The 12,160-nt window shown below is 37.0% G+C and overlaps 1 protein-coding gene across 2 annotated transcripts; it reads left to right on the plus strand.

Moving 5' to 3' along the window:
* Positions 1 to 3,521: 3,521 nt before the first annotated feature.
* On the plus strand, positions 3,522 to 11,757 carry LOC141611965 (mitochondrial hydrolase YKR070W-like). 2 transcript variants are annotated; one of them, XM_074430632.1, is made up of 12 exons: positions 3,522 to 3,699; positions 3,783 to 3,886; positions 5,230 to 5,265; positions 6,139 to 6,212; positions 6,352 to 6,392; positions 7,515 to 7,586; positions 7,693 to 7,894; positions 9,012 to 9,107; positions 10,359 to 10,426; positions 10,995 to 11,199; positions 11,296 to 11,379; positions 11,472 to 11,757. In XM_074430632.1, exons 1-12 carry the CDS (start codon positions 3,641 to 3,643, stop codon positions 11,529 to 11,531), a joined length of 1,101 nt encoding a protein of 366 aa, XP_074286733.1. In that variant the 5' UTR covers positions 3,522 to 3,640; the 3' UTR covers positions 11,532 to 11,757. The 2 variants fall into 2 exon arrangements, with proteins under 2 accessions (XP_074286733.1, XP_074286734.1); XM_074430633.1 differs by lacking the exons at positions 3,522 to 3,699; positions 3,783 to 3,886 and having other exon boundaries at positions 5,248 to 5,265; positions 6,114 to 6,212.
* The last annotated feature ends 403 nt before the right edge of the window (positions 11,758 to 12,160 follow it).

A 12,160-nucleotide genomic window follows, 5' to 3' on the forward strand; every position in this document is an offset into this window, starting at 1 on the left:
AATATGCCTAACACAATGCCTATGTTCTACCCTAGGAAATTCCTTGGCAATCATTGTCAAGATACTCTAATATTTAAACAAACATAGCCATTATGGTCCAGCATTGCAAACAATAAAATAGAGGATCCTAAAATAGAAGCTGATAACAAATAATAAAGTAGAAGATGATAACAAACCTGATGTTGATCTGAAATGAAGGTCCAGCCCTGTCCATCTGCTTCTCCCAAGCTGATTTTTAGTTGTTGAAAAAACCACTCATAACTCTCATTATTCTCACCCTCAACAACTGCCCAAGCTAAAGGAAACATTTGTTCATTACCATCTCTCCCAATAACATCTATTAATTGACCTCCTAAAAAAGTCTTCAAAAAGCAAGCATCAACTCACAGTATCGTTCTACAACCAAGCAGCCATCCTTGCTTTAGAGCATCAAAACAAACAAATAACCTTTGAAAAACTGCAGGATTTGTGCTTATATTTGGGTTGGTATACAAAGTGAAGACACTAGTTGGGTTGCCTTGTTCAAGAGCTACTATATAACTCCCCAACTTATTGTAATGTTCTTTCATTGACCCATGAAGCAGTTTGTGAGCATGATACTTAACTTTGTAAGCAAGGTCTTTCTTAATTATAACCTTATATGCTCTCCTAACAGTATCTATGATGTCTTTGGCTGGCCAATGTGGTTTAGCTTTAAATACATCAAGGAATTGTTTGGCTAACCAGGTTGATTTCAGTTGTCTCTTACTCTCCATTGTCCTTTGACAAGTGTGATGAGGATCAACTGTCTTCACAAGAAAAGCTGCTAGTTTGTTGTCCCAACTACCATATAGTTTGAAAGGACACCCTTTTTTACATCTAACCCTAAGTTTTTTGCCCCTTGCTTTGTCACTTATATCAAAAGTAAGATCCCTCCCCCGAGCTACTGCATACCTAATCACTGCTTCCTTGAACAGATCTGTGTTAGGGAATCTAATTCCTACACACCATTTAAGCTTTAGGTAATCAGTTCTCTCATTCACTACAAGGATACTAGAAGACTTCCTTTTTCCAGGGATACTTTCTTCATCACTCTCCCCAGGAGTTTCTTCTTCATCTCCACTATCATCATAATCACTGAGGTGTATCTCAGCTTTTTTTGAATAATTGGGTACAGTCAAATATTCTTGTGCAGTGAGCTTACCAGATGCAGCTTCAAGTTGTACTTGATTTGCAATTTTCAAAGCATTTGCATTCCAAGCTAGCAGTTTCACTCTTGCTTCATGCAACTCATCATCATGAAAGTCAATGTCATTCAAATCATCTTCAAGTTGTACTTCATCTTTTTCAGATTATCATCCTCATCATCACTTTCTCCTGCATCCTCTTCAGGTTCATAACCTGGATCAGTTTCTTCACCCTCACTCAAATCACTTAACCCCTCATTACAGTTTAAGCATGCCTCATCAGCTCTTTCTTCATATTCATTATATAGATCTGCTAGTGTAATGTCATTGAAGTCAAAAGATGGGCCAGGATGGTCACTCAATTTTTGGTGAATCTTAGGGACTATTTCTTCAGTATTTTGAGGTTGTAAATGTTCAACACTTAAAGCTGTTTTCTCTGATGATTTTTCAAGAATATTTTGCTTGGAAGCAATTCTGGGTGAGGTTCTAACAGCAGGTGACTTTGGCTTTGAGCATTTTTTGGGAGATTTTAGAAGTGTTTTTTTGGGAGATTTTGGAAGTGTTTTTTTGGGATTTTTTTTCAGCTGATAGGGATATGCTTTTATGACTAGATAAAGCTGCCTCTTTTTGAGTTATAAATGAAGAGGATGACTCAGGTGGTCCCTCCTTTTGAACAGCAACACCTTTCTCAACAGATGCTCTTTTCACATCTCCTTTTCTCCTAGGTACTAATTTACTGGGCTTATTAACAACAATAGCACTATCAATAACCTTTATCCACTGCATTAATTGAGTAACATCTTTATCCAGTATAATGTAGCACTCTACCACTCTATGGAGCTCAGCCAAAGTACACATAAACTTTGCATTCCTATCATCAAATGCTCTCCTTAACCCCTCATTTGGAATCATGAAGAATATAGCATCTACACCCCTCTTAAACCCACATTTCTCAGCTTCCTCAATCAAAGTAAACCAACCCATCTCATCAGGATCATGAGCCACTGTCCTAAAATTTCTACCTTGATAAACCAAAGACTTTTCATCCATCTTAAAACAGTCTCCATGCCAAAATTTCAGTGTCACATCAGCTAAATAATTACCCTATCATGAATATGGAATCAATTAAATACAGAATTAATTCAAATTTAGAAATGCGAAAAACCCTAATAAAAAGGGGCAAAATAGAAAACCTAAATTTAATTGCCACATTGAAAAATTAGACATCAACAACTCAATTATTATGATTATTCGAATATAATTACCATAAAGAAGAAGGAAGAAATGGAGATTTACCTCAGCCATTGTGAAGGAGAAACTGAATCAACAATAGTCTTCACCAATAATAGTAGAAGAATATAAGAAGAGATGACAAAGAAAAGCGTGGTTCATCAATGGAGGAAAATAAAAAAAATGTGTTTGTTAAAGATGAAGGAAGATCAAACGTCAATGGAAGAAAGATGAAGAAGGAAAAAGAAAGGGTTTGTTTGAAAATGAATAACAAAGATAGATTATTAGGTTTAAGAAAGAAGATTACCTTCTAATCAGGTCACCGGTTAACATATTCTATTATAAGTGAAGATGTGTTATTGTTGGGCTTATTCATGGTTAAATAAGAGTTCAGAGTATTTTTAGCGGTTCACCCATAGTTTAGAGTATTGTTATCAATTAATCCTTTTTTTTTGGATTTTTTTTGTCAAAAACTACCTTATATTTAGGGGCATTTGTAAAAATACTACCTTATATTATTTTTTTTGTTTTCAACTACCTTTGTTTTCTTTATTTTTGGTCAATAACTACCTACGGTAAGAGAAAAGACATATTTGGTCTGTTTTCCGGCTTTAACCTAGCTCACATGACTCTTTTAAGTTGTAATCTTACTTAGGCCCGATTTTGGGAAGTCATGATGTACTTACACTTAACTTTAATAGATGTTTGTAGTTATTATTGAAATGTGAAATCCATAAATTTTGCTTATCTGAAGTTAAATTGTGGTTTGGACGCAGTTGATCATTGTTGTTTGATGTTAACAAAGTTATGTAAGATAGGTTAATGTCACTAAAATAACCAAATCGCACCATACTTTCAGCATAGGTAGTTTTTGACCAAAAAATGAGAAAACAAAGGTAGTCTAAAACAAAAATAATAATATAAGGTAGTATTTTTACAAATACCCCTAAAAATATAAGGTAGTTTACGACAAAAAACCCTTTTTTTTTTCCCTCTTAATCATTGAGCCAAAAATGATCTGGACCCAATATAACTCGACCCGCTTGACCTGTAAATGACTCGATTAACACTCTCGAAACCCGAACTAGCCCGATAATATGAGAGGCGTGAACTGACCCGACTGGTAAGCAATCCGATTGACCCGGAGACCGTCCATTTCACATTTTCGACCAGTGCAGACTGCAGAGGCTACATCCTCAAATATGACAGGAAAGTACATTCGTAGTCTGTTACTCGTATGATTTATGATGCTGTCGTCACATACTCAGATGGCTCCAGTTGCTCCAACTCTCAAATCTCATGCGTATGTGAATGTCTATCTTATCAAATCATCTACTTTGATTAATTTTAATAACACTTAGACTATGTTGTTTCATTGTGTCTCAGCCACCCATTTGCAATCGCATTTGATATTGATGGAGTTATTCTTCGCGGCCGCCAACCCATTGGAGGATCCCCTCTTGCTATCCGCAAGTTATACCATCCTCAAGGTTCGTTTTTTATTTCCAAAATTTTGTAGCTTTTGTTTCACTTTTTCTTATATATAAGCATTGGACCCCCTTATCCCTCTCACAAATTCTTGTTTAAGACTGACATATTCATCTTAAACCTGAAACAGATCAAATAGTTAGCACTAGTTCTCATTGTAGATGGGCACTTTTAGTCTACATTGTAGACGGGGCAAAACGTGACCATTTCGACAAAAAAAATGTTACAGCTGGTTGCATTTTATTGTAAATGGGTCAATATTACTCCGTCTTAAGCTTAAACACACCGTCTTAAGGGAGACTTATTGGTTAGTTAGAGGGGACAAAAACCATAATGCCTTGGGAATGACAAAATACTTGTCCCATGTAACAATATGAGTTAGTCTTTGACCGGTTTTAAACAAGACCGATATGGTCGTGTCTAGGGATGGCAGTGGGTCGGGGACCCGACCCAGACCCTGAGGGTCGGACCCTAATGGGTCGGGTATGGGTCTCATTTTTTCAGACCCAATGGGTATGGGTCGGGTATGGGTCTTAAGAAAATATTTCGGGTCCGGGTCCGGGTCTAAGTTATGAGACCCATACCCGACCCTTAGACCCTTTATTAAAGAAAAAAAATCAAAATTACAACTTTTCTGAATTCATACTGGCAGACTTTAGAAACCCAACTAAAGTCTCTTTCTCTTCCCTCATCCCATAAAGTGATAAAACCCAACCAAACCCTTCTGACAATACCTCCACTCCACCACTGACACAAGAAAACCACCACCACAGCACTGATACGCGACTGACAACCACCTCTCTAATAGCCGGCGACCAACAATTACCATCAACGGCAGATTAATAAACTCATAATGTTAAAGTAGTATGAATTTTTTTTAATATTATAGACCCCATAGCTGTTAATCTTGTTACTAAAGTGGCTAAAACTCGGACCCGCGGGTAGACCCAGACCCTACCCTTACCCATAGGGTCCGGGTATGGGTCCTCAAATTTTAGACCCTTGCGGGTCTGGGTCGGGTACGGGTCCAATGGGAAAATCTCGGGTCGGGTCCGGATCTAGGCGGACCCTACCCAGACCCTACCCATTGCCATCCCTAGTCGTGTCTAGGAGGAGATTAACTGCTTCCTTCTAAGGGCAAGGGGTTTTGTGAGTTGTGATACTGTTGTAATGTGGTCGTTGATGATGCTGTTTTTATCGCATAGAACCTTGCACACTAGCCAAGATCCCATATAGTTTACGGTTGTTAACTTGTTCATAATTTTTCACTGTCCTTATCATCTACATAAACATTTTTTTCACTTTTATATACTCATCTGTTTTTCTTATTTCCTCATATTTTCAGGGAGTCTGAAGGTTCCCTTTCTATTTTTGACAAATGGTATGTATTTCGTTCTCCATGCTTGCTTCACTATCACACTTTGTTTGGATGGTAGTTTGCAGAAATGAAGGAAAGGGGAGGGAAAGAGATAAACACAATTCTAACAATTAGAGGAAAGAGTTTCTCTAAGGTGAGAGGGAGAGATCCTAAACTTGTTTGTTTAGCTAACAAATAAATATGGTTCAGTATGGAAGCGAGGAGAACTGTGAAGAGCTATCTCTCTTCTTTTGGTATAATGATCTAAATACTTTCGTAGTTAGTATGATAGGGAAGGAAAGTTTTCTCTTTGGACATGCTCTTGTTATTCTGTTGAGCTGCTTACATATAGCGAGCAACTTCCTTGCACACTGCGTAATGTGGCCTACTTGCAGAGGGGGGTGGGAGAGGATTGAATTTCATGTATCTGGACACTGTCAAATAGCGGATGGTAAATTTAACACATTACCAAAATCAAATTGAGGTCATTCATAATCATATCCGTCAATCTTTCATATGATATAGATGCCTAGCTGAAGAATGGCTCTTAACATAGAGTGCCTCCTGTTGAATTAGAATATCAAATTGAGGCCATTCATAATCATATCCAAACAATGGATTTGGCCCCTTCACTTTCACACCCCTTCCTCCCCTCTATCTTAACTTAAATTTGATGTGCAATTACACTGTGAACGGTGATTCATTATATGCTGGTTTTGGCTTCGTTACTTGTAAAATGCTTGATTTTTCAGTTGGGTGACAATAATAGATAAAATCAAAACGTTAACGAGTTCATATTCTGATTCCTATGCAAATAGAGAATATAGCAAATAGGGTTTTGTCAAGCAGTAGCGACTAACTTTCAAATGAAGCGCTTCTACTGTTATTTCCTGATAGGAGGTGGTGTACCAGAATCCAGGCGAGCATCAGTATTAAGTGAACTCCTAGGTGTAAATATTTTACCTTCACAGGTATTTTCCCTCCTTAGTTGATCCTGCAGGGTATACTGCCGTCCTCGTTCTTTAAAATTTAATTTCACTTTCATTCTCCTAAGGCAACTATTTAATTGAAGTTACCCCATACAGTTTTCTAAATTTTTATGTACGACAGGTTTTACAAGGTCACACTCTATTTAAAAATCTCTTAGGAAGGTAGGCTTTGGTATTGAAGTTTTTTTTCCTTTTTTAATTACTCTTGTAACTCTTTTATATGGCCTACTGATTATCCTTTTAAGTCTCTATTTCACCTTTCTACTTCAGCAGTTGATTTTAATTAATTCTGTCTTCACTGTATAGACAACAAAAAAACATTTTTCTAGTGCCGCAAATACTCATGCCTACAGTAAGGTAAGGGATTGGATGTATGGGTCTAACCCTGGTGTATTAAAAACATGGATAATAATAATTGTTACAAACTTTTCCATGACGACTCCTACTTCACGATACTAGAACCGTATATAGTATTCTAAGAGACTTTGGTTTATTCTATCAGAAAGCCAAAGAACAGTGAGTCTTTTTGCCCCATTGAAAATTTCACTCTTTATACAATGAAATAAAAATCATTATATTGAGATATCTGGATGTGATATAATGCTTTTTAAGCTAACCCAAGCTGCCCTGCATCATGATTTTATTTCATTGTATTAAGTGTGAAATTTTGAGATATCTGGATGTTAATTTCATGGCTGTAAATTTGTAATTGTTAAATAGTAGTAGTCACATTATTACAGAGGATAACTACTCTCCTAAATTGGACTGTTAGATGAAGGGCAGGTTGGGTAAGTGGGTGATAGTTAGGGTTTTGGGATAAAGTGAAATAAAATTGTAATTCATTAAAATGTGCTGTCAACCATCTAAAAAAGTTTATCAAAATCTATGGCGAGGATTCATGGAGAGTGATGGATGGATGGCATGGAGGAATCGGAGAGGTGATTTGTTCCATTTTGGAGCTTTAATCGATGATTAAAACAAACCTTGAACCTTTTGGGAAGTATCTATTCTTCAAGTGAGTAATCAAGTGTTGAAGAGAAGTACTATGAATGATTAAATTATTTTCTCTTAAACGTCATATATTCATATCTGGGGAATGTGGGGATAATAGGGGGTTTTTGTCCAGCTTTTAATTATTGGTTTCCATTTTATTAATTAGTCTCCATTTTATTAATTAGCCTTAGTTTGATGAGTTTTTTTTAAGTGATTTCTGAAAATACGCGATAGCTTGTCAATGTTGTGTAAACCACATCTTCAGAAGTAAATTTGATGTCATTGTTGCAGGTATCAGAATGAACTTATTGTTGTTACCGGGTTGGGAGACCCTGCTTTGGTTATGCGTGAGTATGGTTTCAAGTATGTTTTTGGATTGTGAATTAAGTTCTTTCTTATTTTGGCTCTTTCCCGTGGTAATCTAGCTTGCATGTAGTTGATATATTCTTTGTATTGACATGCTGTGCAGGAAGGTTCTTTCGTTAGAGGAATATGCATCATTCTTCAAGGACATTGATCCTGTAGGTCAATATAAGAACTGGACAACTACGTCCACAATTAGCGGAAACAGCCATCTCAAAATGCACACGTCTGGTTTTGACGTGTACACAGAGAGAGTAAAGGCAGCATTTGTGGCAAGCGATCCTGTTGATTGGGGCCGGGATATCCAGGTGCTTGTCTTAGCTATTTTACTTTTGAAAAATGTTGGTGGTTCTTGATGAAAGCCATTCTATGTCGTAGTCTAATTCAATCTAAATCATGTTCATATTGATGAAACCCTGAAGCAAAATAGTAGTTTGTAACTTAACATCTGTTAAAGCCGCTCGTAACTGAAATTAACCTTAAACATATGTCTCTTTTTTCCTTTGATAAGCTAAGAAGTAAGAATTACTTACGGAGTGTGCCATAAGTACCTTGAGCATATCCAAGCATGTTAATTGTTGGCATAATAATATCCACATTGAAAGCAAAGAATTGAAACTTGTTTACTGTTGTCAATATATCAATATGTCAATAGCTGGCTTTTGGTGAAAATTCAATAATATAGTTCAATTGTAATTTTCTAATTAGCTTGTGGAGTACCTACTGTACATACATTTAAAAAAAATAGGATGTCAAATTTTTAAGTTGTTTCAGTGGTAACTGGTAAGTGATCTCTAGAATTCTAGTTATCTACTACACATTCGGGTATAATCTTGGATTTTGGTTTTCGGATATGATGTAGTATCACTAAAAAAAGGATCTCACTCACGTGATTTTGTATCTAGGAAGGTTCTCTCTGTCCTAGTGCTTTTTTATTTAACTACTAGTGAGGAAACTATGTAAATGTTAGTGTTAAGTGACTTACTATTGTGATTGCAGAGCCCTTTCTATGGCTAAGACTTAAAAGTTGGGGTAAGTTTGATGTTACTAAAACAGAAATCACGTTGATATAATTTTTAGTTCTTCGTTACCACCATCTTACCTTGCATCTAGACTTATTTTTATTACAAACTTTTGTGAATAAATCTTTATAATCTGGGTAGCTGGTGTGATTCAAGTCGCTTTTGGAGGGACCGTTAGTTCTATGGCTAAGACTTCAAGTTGGGGTAAGTTTGAAGTTCTTAATACAGAAATCATGATGAGATAATTTTTGGTTCTTAGTTACCATCATCTTGCCTTACTTCTAGGCTTATTTTTATTTATCACTTTTGTGAATAAATCTTATCTCGGTAGCTGGTGTGATTCAAGACGGTTTTATAGGACCGTCATTGGGAGGCCTGATCTACATGTGTTGTGCTGTTGTAGGTTCTGTGTGACATCTTAAGATCTGGTGGCCTTCCTGGACACGAGAACGGAGATCAACCAGCTTTATATTTTGCAGCTGATGATCTTGAGTATCAGGTTGGCTGATACCTTTAGAAACTCAATATCCAATGTTTGATTCATAATTTCAGATTAAAATTTTGGACAAAACTGAAGATATATTGTAGTGCAAACACTGGATTAACAGGTAGACTTGCCAAATTGTGAACTTGAATTATCGGATTGAGTTGTTTCGGATTGACATTCATTGGGCAGATTTGGCCGTTCGAGAGTTGGTAAGAGCTGACCCTACTTGAGGAACCTGACCCAAAGAAAATTTGGTGAATCGAAAATGAACCGAACCGACTCAATGTTGAACTGATAAAATTAACTATATAAGAAAATATATGTTGTTAACCTGATTTGACACTGACCCAAACCGACCTGAAATGTTACCCCAAGATTACTACTACTGTAGACCCGGCAAAACCAACCCGACCCGAGAACCGAAATTGACCCGAGCTACATCACCCGAATGTGACTTGAAAACCCGAATTAACCCGACCCAAGTTTGCTTGACCCGTAACTGATGATCCGATCCAAAACCACCTAATCCGAAAAGGACCCGACAAAACATAACTCTAATTGAATCGAAAGGACTTGAAATGACTTTTTCTCTCTTATTCACTGACCCGAAAATGGCCCGACCCGAAATAACCCGTCCCGCATGATCCGGCACGACCCGAAATCAGCGGAAGACCCGGCCCGAAATGGCCCAACCTGAAACCAGCTTGATTGACCTGTTTGCCAGGTCTAATTACTAGACCTGACCAGTCAATGTCTCGAGACTTGATATGAACTGTAACCAACATGAACTCGATATAACCCAAACTCCTTTGACTCGATCTGTTACCAACCTGAGTGACCGGATTGTCACCTCTAGATATTAGCCAGTTTAAGTTAAAGTAGTTTTTGGTTAGTGGTTGTAAGTCGGGTCATTCTGGTTGTTAACTTGTTATGTTTACCTTATTGCATTACTAGTTCGCTCCCGCAGTCCCGTGCTAATTTGCGTTCTCCCTAATTACAACAAATCTCATATTTTTTAACCAATTCATTTGTAGTTTGTAAAGTGAACAACGTTGTTGTGCTACGAAACCATTGTTTCGTCTTAACAGAAAATTTGTGCAGAATCATTTTTTGTTTTGATCTGGCAACCTCTCTCTTTATCTAATACATTTTCTTAATTCTGTTATTCTCTTTAGGCTAGCTCAGCTTCATATTAACTGTTAGATGTACCATACTTCCTCGATTGAGGATTCATTTCGTTGGTTCCACTGTCGATGTTATTAGGCTGAATATCCAGTGAAACGTCTTGGCAGAGGAGCCTTTAGGATTGCACTGGAAAGTGTCTTTAACAGGTACGTTCTATATCTAGCGCTTTGGGAATTGTAAGTTTGAATATGATAGAATTACATAAAAAATTATCATCATAATCTATCTATTCAACCTCTTGTTGAACTCTATATGTTCGAGCTGTTCTCCTTGGTGGCTCTAAAGCTATATATCATTGACATCCTTCTGATGACACACTGCTGGCATCTATATGATGCGTTCATGGTCAGCGATGCTTTATGTGTAGATAAATGCATAATGCCTCAGAGGCCAGAGCTTCATTTTCGTTCAGATGTCTTGAGGGTATGTGTCTGGCTTCACTCTCTTAGTTTCATCTGAGCCGTGTATTTGTAGGTCTATAGAACATGAGCTTTGCTATCACCTTCTTTTTTCCAATTATATTTGATACATAGTTGCAGTCTTACGGAACCCTCTCATAAATTGAAACAAGATAAAAAAAAGTCCCATCTATTTTAAACATTTGGAACATTAGTTCATCCAGTTTAGTTAGTCTGTCACTCGTGAGTCGTGAGAAAATTGGATTTTCACGTCTTTATAGTTTAAACAGTGTTCAATATTGTGCATCTGATGCAGAATTCACCACACTCCACTTGAGTACACGATTTATGGAAAACCCGAACCTATTGTTTTTAAGAACGCAGATGCAAATCTAAGAGAGCTTCATTCAAGTTGCGCTATTGGTCATGATTTGTACACAAGTGAGAATGCATCACCTTATTTCAGAGCTATTTATATGATCGGTGATAATCCATCAGTTGACGTTAAAGGCGCTAGACAGGTTAGTCTCTCCTACAGTCCTACCCAACAATTGTGTCCAGTTTGTTTTGTAAAACACTGCATTTTGCTGAAGAATTTACTTTCTCAAAACATTCAGGCTGGACAGCCTTGGATATCTGTTTTAACGCGAACAGGTGTGTTCCAAGGTACAGGAAACGACAGAGAGCATCCGGCAGATTTGGTACACTGAAATTTCATCTGAGAGTTCAGTTTATACTTAATGCAAGAAATAATAAATTGATTTTTATAATGCAATGTTGTGTTTTATCTCAGGTTGTAGATACAGTGGAAGACGCCGTGGACTACATCTTGATGAAAGAACATGTTCAATAGAACTGACTCAGAGGTCCATTTAAAAGGACATATTCAATTTGCTCAATTTGAATTTTATAATGGCTCGTGCAACGGTTTAAAGGACAGAGTATATTAAAATTTGAAATTTGAAATTTGAAATGTCTTATTTTTTTTTTTTGGTACATTGAAACGTCTTACGGAGTATTTAAGATGTATTATTTTGAATTCATAATTCATTCTCTTTAGTTTATCATTTAATGTTCATTATTTCTAAGTATTTTATTTGAATTATAAAATTTTATTTCTAAGTACATTGAAACGTCTTACGGTGTTTATTTTCGCAGTACACATTTTACTCATCGCAGTACGCTTTTGCCCAAATTACCCTTCTCATTTTACGACTCCCAAATTCAGTCGAATTTTCTCTCTGAGTAATGTGTACTACATTATGGAAAAAATAAGAAAAAAAATGAAATGTACTGTACAATTCAGCAAAGTGGCAGGCTACCACCACTTTCCCAATCAATCTTGAATTCCACCGCCCTAACCACCGGAAACTTGGACCAGTTGACCACTAATTCGCCACCTCCATAACCGCCCTAACAGTTGTAATGGATTAAGTACCGGCGCCCCTCCCTCCCCACCACCCCCGCAACTCCTAAAACCCT

Source organism: Silene latifolia, chromosome 11, assembly GCF_048544455.1.
Source record: "Silene latifolia isolate original U9 population chromosome 11, ASM4854445v1, whole genome shotgun sequence".
NCBI lineage: Eukaryota > Viridiplantae > Streptophyta > Magnoliopsida > Caryophyllales > Caryophyllaceae > Silene > Silene latifolia.

Bases quoted from the DNA above. Each gene is read 5' to 3' on its own strand.
- LOC141611965 (XM_074430632.1), top strand. From the start codon at position 3,641: ATGATGCTGTCGTCACATACTCAGATGGCTCCAGTTGCTCCAACTCTC. The intron at 6,213-6,351 runs GTATTTTCCCTC...TATGTACGACAG, and splicing joins TAAATATTTTACCTTCACAG to GTTTTACAAGGTCACACTCT. The intron at 6,393-7,514 runs GTAGGCTTTGGT...TCATTGTTGCAG, and splicing joins TTTAAAAATCTCTTAGGAAG to GTATCAGAATGAACTTATTG.